We start from the raw sequence: 16514 nt of genomic DNA, 5'->3' as shown, positions 1-16514 counted from the left end.
CAGCTCTCACATAAATAGCACGACGCTGCCCAAAAGCTTCCGTCCAGGATACAGAAGACCAGTAAAAACAACAAACTGCCTATTTCTAATGTGATGCTTCAGCCATCGCTGAGAAAACACACAAGAAAAGATAAAGCATTAAACCCACAGCCAGGATGAGCAAGTTGCTGAGCTGATGATAAAGTGTGTGCACATTTATCATAATTATGGTCAAGGGCAGAGCAACAGCTTGCAAAGAGACAAGCAGGAAAAAAAAGCAAAGTTTTTCAATTTGTTCCAAAACACAGAACATGGCATTGAAGTCTCACTAAGCTCTTTAACTCTCACCCCTTTACCCAAGGCTTTAACTGAATCTTGCACAAACTCATGAGCGCAAACTTAGGAGGAAAGCAGGGCAAGACGACTTGTACCTTTCATGGTTGCTTCAGATACTTCCATTCTGGGCACAAACCAAGCATCAAAGATTGAAATTCAAACTGTAAAGGTTTCATTTACGCCAAAAGCAAACGTCAGGTACTTTGCTACCACGGTGATGAACACAGTAAAACCACCTTAATCACTCCTGATTCCGCAAGTGTCAAGTAAGGCTTGGTGCGATAGTTAAAAACAATCTGGCATCAGATGTGTGTTGTGAGTTTGCACTTCAAAAAACGGCTCATGGAGTACTGCAGTTGTACAAAAACTGAAACACATAAACAATAAATGAACAGAAAAGTTGTGTCGTGTGTATTACGCATATAGACGACTCTGGTCCTGCACAGAATTTATAAGATGAGTTGATTGATCAAGAGTTCCAACATAATATCCATAAAAGTGTTTGGGATCCAACCTGGTGATTCTATGATTCTAAATGACTTACCTGCTTGGCTAGCATATGTTTGCTAATACCAAAGAATAAATACTCAGCTTTGGAGAACTGAGTTATATCATATTTTTTATTTTAAATAACCAAGTTCTGTGCTAAAGCTCAATACCCCACATTCCCTTTAAAATGAAAAAAAGATTAAAAACATTTTTTGTAAAACTAAAGCTAACAGCAGCTGAATCTTTTATGTCTAACGCATTTATAGTACAATAATAAATTTGAAGGTACAAAATGTTTCAAAGCTGTTCCAGACTATCAAGTTGTTTTTGACTTTTTGGGACTAATCCCACCATCTTCAGCTGACTTCTCTGCTGGCCTCTTTCTTAATCCTTTCATTTTCCGCGTCTGCAGTTTACCAAGATCTTGCTTCTGCATGTGGATTCGACCATAAGTTGTCCCAAACACATCATGGGAGATATTCTTTTTCTTCTTAGGCTGCAAGGGAAGAACAACATCAGTATTTCTGAGTGGAGTTCCAGGAGCTCTGGGGAGAATCAGGTGCCTAAAAGCAAGGCTGCATACATTGTTCGGAGCTTAGAGATTAAGATTTGCTCTGTATGTTCTATATGCTTCCAGAGGAGAGTTTGTGATCACCACAAAAGTGCTGTGGCCCAAAAAATCTCAACTGGCCAACATAAAAGTAAGCTCTGGTCAAATATACAATAAATAATACTTCAGCTTTTGCTCTTCTTCACAGAGCCATCTGGAACTAACATATCATTATTCTCTTTCCAAGGTACATACCTTCAGGGCTTTTGGTTGTTTTAAAGATTTTTTATAATGGTCATCCGAGGCTAAATGCGTCCTCCTCATAACAAGATCTAATGAAGGTCCCATCTCTTCCAGTTCAATTCTTGGTATTTTACAGCCAGATTTCTTCAGAAGCACCCTAGAAGGGAAAACCAACCCAACTCAACATCGTCTTCTGCGGTAAAGATTTATCCGTCCTCCTAAAGGGCAGGTTCAATCCTGCACTTCAGAAGCCTGTTAAAAACAACTACTACTGCTAACTCTATTATTGAGAAAGATATCAGCAAATAACAGTTTATAATATAGTAAATCCATTCCATCACAATTTAAACACACCCAAAATATAACCCAGCTGGTGGGACTTTGTTTTTTAAAAAGTGAGACCAGGATTATCAGTATTTCTGTTAAAACTCAGTCAAAGTGTCCTGGAAGCCGCATCATTCCTCAAATCCAAAACAGTACCTTGAGTATTAACAAAGAATACTCACTATCATTTACAGCAAAATAACCTAAGGAAGGCTTTTGTTTGTTTTGAAGAAAAAGACTGATAAAAGTGATTTTGTTATAAGAGAAATCAAAATCACGTGGAAGAAATTATGAATTCTCACAGCCTTCAAAGGCAAGGCCGTAAACTGTGAGCGTCAAAGCAATGCAGCAAGAAAGATTGTCTTGTTCTGCCTTATCTTGCTTTTCCTTGCGTATTGCTGGCTGCAGCCCTACTGCCTGTTCTCCTCTGACAAACTCCTCTGTGAGGAGCGTGCTAGAAAGCTGCCCGAGAACAGACCGAGTCCATGAAGTGTAAGACTTGGAATTCTCCAAGTTAATTCACAGCACCTCACTAATCCAACCACAGGACAGAGCAATCCTCCTAGCTAGAAAGGAGAGCTCACAAGGAATGAAGCAGCAGGTTTACGCTTCAGTGGTTTCCTTCTGCTGTGCAAGTTACTCTGTCTTATGCTAGGACACTGCTGCATGTTATGTGTTTTAAATGCAGCAAGCATTTTGAACACAGCTCGAGCCAGTTCAATTATACAACTACAGGCTAAATTTGGGGTAAGTCGGACAAGTGTATCAAAAAGCAAACAAACAGATAACACACAAACTCACTTATAGCTTCGCATGTAAATTTTCCCATCCACAGCTGTGAAATGCAGAACGTACTCTAAACCAGCCAGACGAATACTGGGCACAGTAGGACCTCTGAAGAAATCTGAAAAGAATATTTAAAAGAGAATAAATTCCAGGTTTCTTGGCTGAAAATCAAATCAACATATTAACAAATTGGTTTATTTCATAATGGACCCAATGTCATAGAATCATAGAATAGTTTGGGTTGGAGTGGACCTTAAAGATCATCTAATTCCAAATCCCCTGCCATGGGCAGGGACACCTCCCACTAGCTCAGGCTGCCCAAGGCCCCATCCAGCCTGGCCTTGAACACCTCCAGGGATGGAGCAGCCACAGCTTCCCTGGGCAACCTGTGCCAGTGCCTCACCACCCTCAGTGTGAAGAAACTCCTCCTGATGTTTCACTGATGTGAATTCCTTGCCTACACAGATATTTTTACTGCATTTAACTGAGCAAGGCTATACATGGGATGGCTCTAGAGCAGCTGAAGCTGTATGTTTACTGAGAGTCTCACAAAATAGTTGCTACTTAAAATCGCAGCCCTGCCAAAACACATGAGAGAAATTAAACATTGCACATGTTAGCTCCTGCACTGGTGAAACCAAACGTGTAGAAATCCTGACAGGAACACAATGACTTCCCAGAAATAATCAGTAGCGATATATGCACTACCTAAAAATAAGTGAATGGAGAAGAGCAAATATACTTTCAGAGTGGTAACTTAGCTTTATTAAACTAGCTGGGAGGATAATTGTATTGTCTGTTCTTCTGATATTCAATTCTAAAGCCAGAAAAATGAAATGCATCTCATTTTGTGTTTAGGCCAGCTCATGCTCAGCTAAACCTAGATCAATAGAGAAGTAATTCACTCAGGGCTCTGTTTTAAAGACATCACTCAAAAATCTGATACTTAAGATTCTTAATGAGAGCCAGATTTGGAAGAGTACAAAGAAGGATAACCAACACAAACCAGATCAAAACTGTATCTTGTCTACTCTTACCAACACTTTCTCTCTCTGACCTGGGGAAAAAGTTTAGATGAATCATTTTTTTCATACCTCCCCCACATCAAAGCACTTCTGTCCTTTAGGTAACGCAGTATTTGTCACTACAATTGTTCTTTCTATTTAAAATTTACAAAAATAACTTCAAATGCTTGCTTAGTTGGCAAAGAGAACACTGAAGTAACAGGCTAAATACAAAATGAGTCGCCCTTAGCAAGTTTCTTGTATCAGGCTATGAAAAGAACACGGCAATCGGAGAGCTTGCAATGAGCACAGTGATCTGGCCAACATATGCACAGGGTGGAGAAAGAATGTGACCTTCACTGAGGGAACAAGGTGTGCTAACAACCATTACAGGGCAAGGCTGAAACACAGGAGAACTGCTAACAGATGCAAAACACATCAGTCTTTTCCGTTCCGTCCCGTTTTCAGATCCCTTGGCTAGTTGCCTTTTCCTCCACTACCTCTTTCAAGAGTATCAGTGCTGGAGTGACATCCAAAACAAATTCTTGCTGGCAGATATCAGCTGGAGTCTAGCCAGGAAACTTCCTAGGTCAGTTAAATACTCTTTCTCCTCCTCTTGTGGCTTCAGCTGGTAGTTAGAGGAAAAGTTGCAAATAAGACATTTTTTTTTGCTTCTGGCATACATCTTCCCTTTGACTAGTTCTCTGTGGACACACAAGCTACATTTACAGTGGTTTTATTGGCAACATCTCCCTTTCGCGTTTTCCTGTGGCATCATACATCTTCTTACCCACAGGATGAACTCTTTCAAACAAATGCAGGTGGTCAGGAATTTCTGTTTCCTGGCAAAGCCGAGCAGCTGCAGAAACCTTACGCTTCAGTATACCTAAAGCTTTTTTATACCAGTTGAAGCTTTTTTTATGTACTCACAATTTACGGCTCTTGCTTTGGCTGGACTAGAGACTGCCTTTCTCCTTTCTTTCCATTCCTAGTTCTTTCTCCCCCTTGTCCTCAACACGTTTCCAGAACTTCTAATTTACTTTTTCCTGCAGAGGGCTTCACAGGACCTTTCCTTTTCCAGATGATATTCCTAAATTATTTTGGAACTTAAGTCTATACAACTTTTTGTATCAATATGTATCCAAAAGCCGGTAACAGTGTAACCCACGTAGAACTATGGTTAGTATTAGCAAGTTCAGACTGTATCCCAGACATCTCCCAGCCATCCCTTTCTTGGCCAGAAGGAACCCACAAATCTTTGAGACATTAAAAATTAAACCTCTGCAAGGAAGGTCATAGGAGGAACAAACTGATGGTCAGTCTAAAATAGTAGAAGTCTCCTGAAAACCAACATTCGGGTGGACGAGGTGCTAAGGGGCATGGTTTAGTGTTTGATAGGAATGGTTGGACTTGATGATCCAGTGGGTCTCTTCCAATCTGGTTATTCCATGATTCTAGAAAGTGTATAAGGAACTCATAATTTTTAAGATGCAATGGGTGTGCAATAACAGAACTGGCAAACAGGCAGTGTTGTAAAAGAGGAATTGTTTTATAAATATAAGTATAAAAAGTGATTAGAATTTCAAGAACTTATATCATAAATTAATTCCTACACTACTGCATCAGCAGGCAATGAAAAGCAGAACAGAAAAAATAGGATGCCTTTGTCTTCCAGGTCTCTAAAGAAAACTGCAGCTGCCCTTTATTTTTCCTGAATAACCTCTTGCACTTCACAATTTAAGCAGACTACAGGGTCTGGTTACCATGAAAACAATAATTGACCCTTGCCTTTAATTTTACAAAGAAACTGCTGTAAGATGATATTCCAAACACGCATAAACGCTTTTGATACCACAAAAGCCAAAGAAAGCTTGGGTGTTCACCAGCATGGCTGGCATCACATTGCTTTGGCAACAAGAAGCTGTTAGCTCTCTAATATTCCCTCTGGGATTCCAACACTTCTGCTACAGTAACAAAATATTTGCTGCTGCTGTTATAAAGACATTTTTCTATCTTTCTTCACAATAGAGTGGCAGCTTAAAAGCACCACTCTTTGCAGGAACAGAAAGAATCAGTTCTTCCCTATCAGATACAGGCAGTTTTGAAGCAGGTCAAATTATTACCTGAGTCATCTTAATTGGTTTGTGACACCTTCAGGCCTTTACACTCCTTAACCTTTTCCTTTGCCCATTGTTTCGCACCTAGCTATTTCACAGAAGTCAGCAGAATGTTACGACCCAGAGTACATTCAAGGAGAAAGACTGAGTGTTGATTTGAGTATGTTTGACTGCAGAGTCATTAAATGTAAACAAATAGGAGAGAAGAAAGAACAGAAAAACATAAAAAGACATAGGACAGAAAAGACTAGTTAGTTATCTGGCAGCTATCTAACGCTGTTGTCTTCCATTTAAGATATCAAGCTGTTTGATTGCAGGGAGTGTGAGCACATCTGGATGCCAACCACCAGCACACGATGCCTGAACACGATACACTTCAGAAAATAATGCACCTGCTTCCTGCAGTGTAAACATCCATTTACAGTGACACAAACTTGCAGTTTTAACACTCACTTATCTTTGTATTCAATGCTCACTCACCTTCAAATGTTTATAAGCACAGCTACAAACCAGTCAACTGTGTTGGGAGGATGCAAATTTTCTCCCCTCACAGCCCCTTTTCAGTCTCTTTTGATAATAAGCATCTTGCTTAATGGAATTACAACACTAAGAGAAAAAAAAAAAATCTCACCTCTAAGGTCTGTTTCTAAAAAGAAACCATTTATCTGATTGCCTAGAAAAAAAGAGCCCAACCAATATTTATTTCATATGAAGGGGGGATCTTGCAAAGCTGTAAGATTATGAATTGGTACAACCCAAGGATGGAACTGAAAGAACAACACTGTTCTTAGTGGGCCAGCTGCAGTATTTCACCAGAGCTCAAGAAAAAAAGAAAAGTTATCTGCATTCAGGAAACCTATTAAAAAAACCAACCTTAACCAACCTGCTTAGTACACCTAGTTCTACCAACCAAGATAAATTTTTATGTGTCAAGAGATATAGAATCATAGAATCACAGAATAACCAGGTTGGAAGAGACCCACCGGATCATCGAGTCCAACCATTCCTATGGAGAAGAGGCCAGCACCCTCCTCTCTACAACCTCCTTTCAGGTAGTTGTAGAGGGCAATGAGGTCTCCCCTCAGCCTCCTCTTCTCCAGGCTAAACAACCCCAGCTCTCTCAGCCGTTCCTCATAAGGCCTGTTCTCCAGCCCCTTCACCAGCTTTGTTGCTCTTCTCTGGACTCACTCCAGAGCCTCAACATCCTTCTTGTCGTGAGGGGCCCAGAACTGAACACAATATTCGAGGAGTGGTCTCACCAGTGCAGAATACAGAGGGAGAATAAACTCCCTGGACCTGCTGGTCACGCCGTTTCTGATCCAAGCCAAGATGCCATTGGCCTTCTTGGCCACCTGGGCACACTGCTGACTCATGTTCAGTCGGCTGTCAACCAACACCCCCAGGTCCCTCTCCTCCAGGCAGCTTTCTAGACAGACTTCTCCTATATAACACCATATGACTTCTATGTCCCAAAAAAACTATCCTAAGAAAAGTATAAACACTTTTTGTACTTTCCCAGAAAAAAATCCCCAACCTCACAGTGTGCTTTATCTTCCAGAAGCTTCAACCTTGAGATAGTAAAAAAACTTTATACTAGTTTGTTTACAAAGCTCCAAGTCTGCCTTGAAGTTACGACACAGCTATTATTTACAACAGATTTTTACTGCACATGTTCTCTCCAAGTACTCTCATCAATGGCGCTTTTGTTACAAGCCATTAAATTTCCAACAGAAAATGCTTTCACTATAAAAACACAAGCTCAATTATACTGGTCTGACTTTCTTTTGAAAGCAAAAATATCCCACTTCCTGAACTTAATCCACTGATTTCAAATTAGATACTTCAAAAATATCATTTGGTTAGTAAAGCGACGACCCAGTACAATTACAAGGTAAAAACTGTTTGAAAAACACCAGAATTCCAGAATTATCCCACAGTCAAAATAACAAATTTTAGTTAACAAAGTTGCAATTTCAGTTTTAAGGCTCCGCTTTTTTTTGCCTCTAAGAGTCATGATAATCATTTAACTTGAATTTCATGTGCCATGGAATTTACAAGTGTCTGTTCTTGTTTTCTTTCTGTGCCAAACATAAGCAAAGATTATTGACAAACTAGCATTTCCCAACAGATCATTTTACTACAGATGTATGAAATCCTACCCCTCAAATAATCAAAATACTGACCAATAAGAAGGCTCTTCAATCTTCTGTATTCTTCATTTACATCAAACACGTCACCAGCAAATATCAACATAGGTTTTGTTCCCTCAGGACATTTACTGTTCTGTGGAATAAGAATTTTAAAATAGAATAAAATTTCAGGCCGTGTTAGGGAACATATTATTGACTTGATAGGTGGTCAGCCTTTCAACATTGAATGAAAAATTGTGATCTATGATCAATATGGACAGAACAGACTTTTTTTTTCCATTGAACAACAGTATATGTGTGCAGGAGGTCTTTCATTCTAAATGGGTGAATTGTGTTATTCTTTGTGCTGGGTAAAAAAGAGATTCTTTACTATAAAACATGTAAGATAACACCTTGCGGTGAAACGAGAGCGAATCTGACTGCAACTACAAAAAAGGAAACTAAAATTAGAGGCAAACAATTCCATTGCACTTCTGACACTGTGAAGTACATGAAAAAGGCTAAAAGGATTATTTGTTCTATCACCCAATGCTACTTTTGGCCAAAAAATACAATTACTTGACTATAATTTCCTTGCTGTAAACAGTATTATAAAGATTCACACTACAAACAATCTGATTTCAAAGGGAAGGTGCACCTTTATAAAAGGTAGTTTCTTCACTACTCCTCTAGACTTTCCCGACGATTTACACACTGTAAAGAAAATGAGGATCATAAAATTCCCTATTTTTGCAGTGTATTAACATGCTTGATACAAAAGTGCATACAAAGTATGTTTTATTCTTGCAAAAACGAGCCTAATGTGGCCATAAACCATGAATTTTCTCTGGGTTTAAATAATCAAGATGTTAGCTCCCTGTCTGAATTAAGTACAGCTCCCTGAAAACTGGGATTTACAAGCTTATGAAAGCTAAAGAAAGTCTCAGAACCATCTCACTCAGTAGAACGACCCTCTTTGGTTAGAATTTAAGAAGATGTCAGTTTCAAAGGCCATGCCAGTTTATACAGAAATGTCCCATGAGCAGAATCTAAGGAATTTTGTAAATGCAACTCTAATTAAAAATGCAAGTATTTGGAATAAACTAAGTCTAATAAAAGAATTTGCAAAGGAAGTTGCAAGCTTGCTCAAAACAACCATAATCAAATAAAAAGCAGAGCATAAAAATAATATTCTGGGGTACACAAATTAACAATCCTCACACACAACACATGAAACACTCATTTAAACAACTCCTGTCCTTACTACGAAGCACAGAAAAAGCCAATGCACAAAAAAAATCAACCAGTAGATGTCACTGAAATACTGAACTAGTGATTCCCTTACCTTAATATCTTTTAGGGACACAAACTTCTCAATGCCCAGCTCAATCATGTCTAGGACATGATAGTCAAACATGCGACCTGTAGAAGTAAAAAAAGAAAATCCAGCTATTTAAATATTCAGTGAAAACAAGACCTTTCATCTAAATAAAAACCCAAGTGAGACACATTACCTATTATCAAGTTGTTAGGTCGCTTCTTGTTATGAGAGCCAAACATAAACAAAGAACAATCCGATTTCTTAGAAAAAAATTCCTACAATTGAGGAAAAGAAAAAAAACCTCATGAGTTCCAGTTTGTAGTATCCAAAATATCTGGTGAGACGAGCAACTGCACTTACCAGATGAGTTCTGAGCATGTCCACATCCACATAGGCTGAAATGGACAGCTGGATTCAAGGTTCAAAAACAACTGCTTTCTGTTTTGATTTCCCATCGCAGTCTTAAAGATCAAGCCAGGAAATTTTTTTCTTGTCATTTTATCTGTAATACCCTTTTTCATAATTCCTTGCTGTTTTTTTTTACATAGGATACCTTCAAACACTTCTCCTTGCCTGAAAAGCACTTGCAAGCTGCCTGTAATTGTAATGCCTCATTCTAGTTCCTCAGCTAAGCTTTATGCAGCAGATTAGCTTTGCCTCACAGCTTGTGAACAACCAGGTAATTCCCTTGACAGCAAACCTAGGAACATCTGCAGACATCGAATGTTCTCACACTTGGGCACAAGGTCCTACTACAGAGCAATTTCATGTCAATTTATTATTTAAGACTAAGATGCTACTTAAAACCAAGCCAGTGGTGACTATCATAGAGATCTTTTGTCCAAGTGGAATAGACAGAGAACCAATTATGGTATTATGTCCAGAGCTAATATTACAGCAGGTCAAAGGAGGCAATTCTACTCTGCTCTTGTGAGGCCCCATCTGGAGAATCGTGTTCATTTCTGGAGTCCTCATCACAGGAAGGACATGGATCTGTCAGACCGAGCCCAGAGGAAGGCCACAAAGATGATCAGAGGGCTGGAGCACCTCCCATACGAAGGCAGGCTGAGAGAGTTGGGTTTTTCAGCCTAGGGAAGGGAAGGCTCAGGAGTGACCTTACAGCAGCCTTCCAGTACTTAAAGGGAGCCTACAGACAAGATGGCCAAGGGCTCTTTATCAGGGAGTGCAGGGACAGGATAAGGGGGAATGGTTTCAAACTGAAAGAGGGAAGGTTTCGATTAGATATTAGGAAGAATTTTTTTCCTGTGGGGGTGATAAGGCACTGGAATAGGTTGTCCAGATAAGTCGTGGATGCTTCATCCCCAGAGGTGTTCAAGGCGAGGTTGGATGAGGCTTTGAGCAACTTGATCCAGTGGGAGGTGTCCCTGCCCATGTCAGAGGTGTTGGAACTGGATGATCTTTGAGGTCCCTTCCAAGCCAAACCATTCTATGATTCCATGATTACAGCAACTCTTTCTGAGGATGTCCAAAGCACTTTTATGCACTGATGTTTCTCAAGGCAGACCTTCATTCTGTGTATCAGCCACGGTACCTAGATACACGTGCACACTGTTTATCCAGCGCCACCCCAGAGTACCAGGGTTTCTATACACGCACTTTGCAGTTGTGTAGCAGAAAAAAACATTGCATCTCCTCAAACCCCTGCAACAGCAGCAGCTCAGAGAGAACATTACAGCTCTGCCCCTCTGGAAGGTCAGGACAGACACTCCTGGGAACAATCCCAGGCTGGATTAATTGCACGTACAAATCACACAGCTCAGCACTGAGCTCTGCCACCAGGTCCCTGAAAAATACTGACTGCAGACGGATCTGGAACAGACCAGAGGGGACTCCCCTTGAAACACTTGTTCAAAGGGCTCTGTTAATCACTGCGTGTTGATAAATGTAAATTCTCTAAAAGCTATAAGGTATTTATTAAAAAGTGGCAACAAACTCAAATGCCTCAAATGCATCCTGCATATATGGCAACACCTCATACACTGCAAAACTGCCCTTCTAAAAACATGCCTGCAAACAAGTTAGAAAAAAAACCAACAACACAGCTAACTTGATTTGACTTTCCATACCTTTCCCATCTCTGATTGTCTGACACTGTTCTCAATAACTCAACCCCATTGTTTTGAGGTTACAAGAATTGAAGTTCCCTGTAGGGCCCCCTTTTAAAATATCAGAACGATTTAGCTGCTGCGTTTTCCCAGAAACTATCAGAAGTTTAAATTAGCGATCGGCTGACTATCAGCTAATTCCTATATGACTGAGAAACCAAGTCATCCAAATATGGGATTGTAAGAGGTTCAGTTTTAGCGAATACTCACAAAATAATAGAAACATAGAGTGGTTTTGGTTAGAAGGGACCATAAGAACACCCAGTTCCAACCGCCCTGCTATGGGCAGAGACACCTCTCACTGCATCAGGTTGCTAAGCCTCATCTGACCTGGCCATGAACACCTCCAGGGAGGCGGCAGCCACGACTTCTCTGGACAATAATGTTGCAAATCCTTCCCTGCTGCCTACAGTAAGTTTTCTATTCCATGTAAGATATTTCAGGGATGGTTGTGTTACTGAGCTTCAAGACAACAACAGAAGACAGGCACCTAACACAACTCCTCGGCATCAGAATTAGTGCAGAGTAAGTAACTTTGTGTCGATGTATCTATGCTGCAACCACAATGATTTTTTGTTCCTAACACATTAAAAATGCGTTAACTCAATCGTCTACAGCAGCTCCTCTAGCACTCACTACTGGCTGCCCTCACTTTTTAAAAAATGATCCTTAATGATTATTAAGGATTCTTAGCTCTCTCTCCCTTCCTCTACCTTTTTATTTATAGAGACTTCTTCAGGTATGTTCCCTGTTTATTTTCATAATCTTTTTCAGACAAGAAGAGTAATTCTGCCCAGTGTGCATGCATCTTCATGCACGGATTTACTTAGTACAATGCCCGAAAATTCCCAGTGTGCATTTTGAGTGAGTTATTTTGACAACTGCCCCTCACATTGGAAAGCTGACCCTTATTTCTCTCTGTGAGTCAGCAGTGACACAGAACAAATGCTACCAGATCACGATCACTGGGAAGAAAACAACTTACTTTGGGATAATTCAATTTTGTCTGTACTGTAAAACCACAACTATACATCACCATCTCCCTTCTCATGTTTTTCTTGAAGAAAATACATACATTGCTTTAGTGACAGACATGTTTCAGCAGTTAAAAGTAACGCACTGAAAAAGTGCAGAAGTGTGAGATGTAATCTTGGGAGTAGCCTCTCCATTTTTGGCCTCCCTGCTCATAAATTATCTTGACATTAAAGCACTGAATCAACACCAAATCCAGACTGGAGTGTATCACTAAATGGATTTCCAAGCACAGAACATCTTCCAATACTTCCAAGCCTCTGAGAAGCCACTTTTACAACCTCATTGCAGGCCAAATAAACATATTTAACTGCAATTGCTCAATGCTGGAAGAGAGCTCTCAGCGACCATCTCACACCTGAAAGCTGATGCATGCATTTGTATGTGGTACTCTGCTGGGGTTTTCTCCCTCTATTCCATTTAACTATTTTAACCTATGAATTCACTGAAGTGAAATCAAGTTGTTCATAGGCTATGGCATTTTAAAGAACTGACTTCTAGAAAACGAAAATAAATCGCTTTCCTCTTTCTTTCATATCAAGCACTGTTACTTATAACAGTGTTACAGACTCCTAGATTTGCCTGTCAGTTTACAGAAACATGCATTTATGGTGAAGACAAAGTCCTCATAACATGACAATTCTGTTGTGCAGCCAGAGTTAAAAAATGCCTGCTGACACCATACATCTAGACATAGCCCTAACTTTAATTTATCCTAACTCCCTATCAACTTTGTTTCTCATCTAGCTGCTCGCAGAGTAATGGAAAATTATCCTCCGGTGAAGCCCTTCATGGTTTTAAGGCTGTAAAATGCTATAAGAGCAGTTGTGGTTTATACTTACCAATGATGTTTGATCCTCAAAAGGCCTGGTAATATTTTTCCTGAAAGGAGAAAAAAAAAAAAAAATTAAAGAATGAACAGGCCCAGATAAGAACTCCTAATCAGTCTTCTGATAACATTAAGATTTTGCCTTCTACAAGAAACTCCAGCAGGAGTTCCTTAGTGTTACCATTGCCATTTTAAGTACTTTCTTCCAGGTTTTCTGCCTCCTGGGGCTTGACTTCCAGACCATCACCAGCAGTGCCACTTTAACAGCTGCCTTTGCTTTGTTTGCTCATCCAACATTAAAGGTAGGTGTTACAACTGATGTCTCTGCACTACATCCATACAGATACTGGGCTCCCATTTTCAGCAAGACCTCATCTATCATTATCAGCTATAACTCAAATTTTTAAGAACCTCAATGTAAGAACTCCAGCCAACTCTTCAAGTTTGCCAAATCCTGCCCCATAACACTTAGCACGGAACTAGGCTCAGCACCAGCACTGATCACACATAGCTTGTTTCCAGTCTACTCAAATTTATGAAGATTCTCAGTCACTTTCTGTAACCCTTCCCATTGCTCATGCCCCTACACTACCCAGTGTTTCCAATTAAGCTTTGAAATTACCAAATGCTGTCTCATCAGAAGATTAAAAAATGACAAAGTGAGACCACTTACTTTTTATACAGTACAGCAAAAGGCTTCTTCACCGCATACTGCAAATGACAAGTTAAACACGTGTTATCTCTAATACAATTAAGTACACAGCAGTGCTTTTTCCTAAAACCCAACAACTTACACGATTACATGAAAGAGCGTAATTGTGCAAATCAATCTAGAAAAGTTGCTTCAAAAGGTCTGCTCATAACAACAGCCTTCATGTTAGTAGTACTAATCATGGCTCAAAATTAATTGCAGAGGAACTAGAAACCAAGAAATAACAAAGTAACTGGGAAACAGCTGCTATGAAAGCCATGTAATGGAATCTCTGCTTCTAGTGCCATGATGAAAAAGAGGAGTGAACCACAACCTGATTATCATCAGCGTAACATGGCAAGAAAATGATAAAGCAAGAAGAGAAAAGTGCAGGAACAGCTATAACATTTTCAGGTATGGATTTTGGAGACAGGATTGCTATGTTTAAGTTCTGGGAGAAGCTGAAAGCTCTGTATCAATACACACAAGCAGTTTACAGGATTCTGGGATATGATTTCAGCTGAGTGATCCTAGTCCCAATTCCACACCTAATCCTCTTGTTTTCAAATGGACTTGTAACACTTCACCTCATATACTGGACAATTGTGGGAAAAAATAACAATGGAGAGAATAAGTTCAAAACTTCTGACAAAGAACACATTGCAAAAAAATCATGCCCATCAAGGGTTAGGTAATGACACCTTTGGATTACTGGTCAATCTGAGATCCAGCGAATGTGTATGAGTATGAAAATATTGATCTTGCAGCAGAGAATATGTAAATTGTAAGGAACAGAGGAAGGAAGGTACTCTTGGTGTAGCACAATTATATAATTAAAGGTTACATGCTATGTTTGACAACTTACAATGTCTTTAAGCACTTCAGTCACTGTTAAGTTTGCATTTCCTCCTTTTATGAGCATAGCGTTTTTGGTGTTTTCTTTAAGCTTGGGCTCTCTCTTCTCAAGAAATCTTTTTGCTCGCTTAGTTTTAGGCTTTCTGTAACAATAAATTAGCAGTTAAAAGACTTAGTAACAAGGTCCAACAACACAGGAAAGAATAAAACAAAACAAGAACTGGAACAAGACATGTTTATGGTTGGACTCAATGATCCGGTGGGTCTTTTCCAACCTGGCGATTCTATGATTCAAGCAACTCGTTCCAGTGACTCAAACTAATGCCAACCTGCAGAATTACAATCAATGCCAAAAACCCAGTCTCAGATGCATGTGTTTTACTGCCACTCCTCTTCCTCTCTGCTCCCCCAGGTTAGTAAGGGCAACTTTACAGTCTTGGGTTTTTTAGTTTCTCCTAATTTAGAGCTCAAGCAATAGCTGAAGCCCCACAGACTACTGACAGTCTGAAAGCCTCCCTCACGAGAGCTCCCTCCCCAAGTCAGAGTCGCATATAGGAAGAAAACAGAAGACCGTCAATGGTCCAAACACAAAGCTCAAGGACGTCTCATCTGCTGGCATTATTTGAGAGAAACACCCCAGCCCTAGCAGGGGCACAGAGTTCATACAAACTAATAACTACACGGCTTCAGAACTGCATTTTCCCACTAGATGAATGTAAAGCTTTTAATGGGATGAAGCATTATAGTTATTTTCTTTTAAAAAACAATAACCATCACCATCACGCCACTCCTCCTCCCGCCCAGGGACTTCCAGCTACAGAAGAAGGCAGATCTTCCAGGTGGGCAGGAACCCCGCAGGGGGAAGGGCTGCCTCCCCACCACCAAAGAGCCAGCAGCGCTGGGTTTTCCCCCTTCCTCCCCGCACGTTTTCCTCAGACCGTTCCCCTCTAGCAGCCTCCCCCTCGGCCACACTCACACCACCCGGTCCAGCGCGTCCATCGCGGCCGCCACACGTGCCCCATCCGGTACCTCACATCCGCGGGAGGAGCCGCAAGAACAGGAGTGCAGGGAGGGAGGGGAGGGAGGGACTGCGCTGCTCTGCTCGGCACCGAAAATGCCGGCAAGTAAACTAAGACCCGTTTTGGAGTTTTAGAAGTGAGCATCCCTCACCAGCCCTGGGCAACACGAGGGAGTGATGTCCATCAATCAGTCCTGTGTAACGGGACAAGAATAGATTTCCCACTTACACGCATCTGTATAAATTTTCCCACAAATCTTAGGCGTATTCTATTACATTTCAAGGTCTAATTTTAATGTTATGAAACTTTGCAACAGTCAAAAAAATCTTGCTAATTTGGAACTGGCTCCAGCTCTCTGCTTGACCTTGGCTTTAAGATAGGAAACACTGCAAACAGAGGTGGTTATAGAAGAAGAGACATCTCTTCAGCTCAGATCATACTGCACACAAGGCATCACCATCTTCAAAGAACCAACAACGTCTGGAAGACACCATCGTAAAGAAAATGCTGTCAGAGGGACATTCTGTCTAATTTCCAAAAAACCCACAACTGCTTAGATGAAACGTAACTGTACTTTAGCTCAAACCAAAATATTCTACTTTGAGATATTGCACATATTGTATCATGCTGACTTCCCTTTGCTGACCTGGTGCTGCGAACAACGCTGGGGGTGAACTGCTCCTC

General features: G+C 40.5%; 1 protein-coding gene across 1 annotated transcript; it reads right to left on the bottom strand.

The window, feature by feature from the left end:
- Positions 1-917: 917 nt before the first annotated feature.
- Positions 918-15837, bottom strand: RPF2 (ribosome production factor 2 homolog). The gene is made up of 10 exons (XM_069851717.1): positions 15788-15837; positions 14822-14954; positions 13939-13976; positions 13279-13318; positions 9472-9553; positions 9303-9379; positions 8012-8111; positions 2723-2825; positions 1610-1754; positions 918-1300 (listed from the first exon to the last, which is right to left on the bottom strand). The coding sequence occupies exons 1-10, from the start codon at positions 15808-15810 to the stop codon at positions 1121-1123; spliced, it is 921 nt and encodes a 306-aa protein (XP_069707818.1). The 5' UTR covers positions 15811-15837; the 3' UTR covers positions 918-1120.
- Between the last annotated feature and the right edge of the window lie 677 nt (positions 15838-16514).

The sequence above is a fragment of the Phaenicophaeus curvirostris genome, chromosome 2 (genome assembly GCF_032191515.1).
Source record: "Phaenicophaeus curvirostris isolate KB17595 chromosome 2, BPBGC_Pcur_1.0, whole genome shotgun sequence".
NCBI classification, from domain to species: domain Eukaryota; kingdom Metazoa; phylum Chordata; class Aves; order Cuculiformes; family Cuculidae; genus Phaenicophaeus; species Phaenicophaeus curvirostris.
The sequence above is the reverse complement of the archived record's forward strand: the minus strand, read 5'-3'. Positions and strand labels throughout refer to the sequence as shown.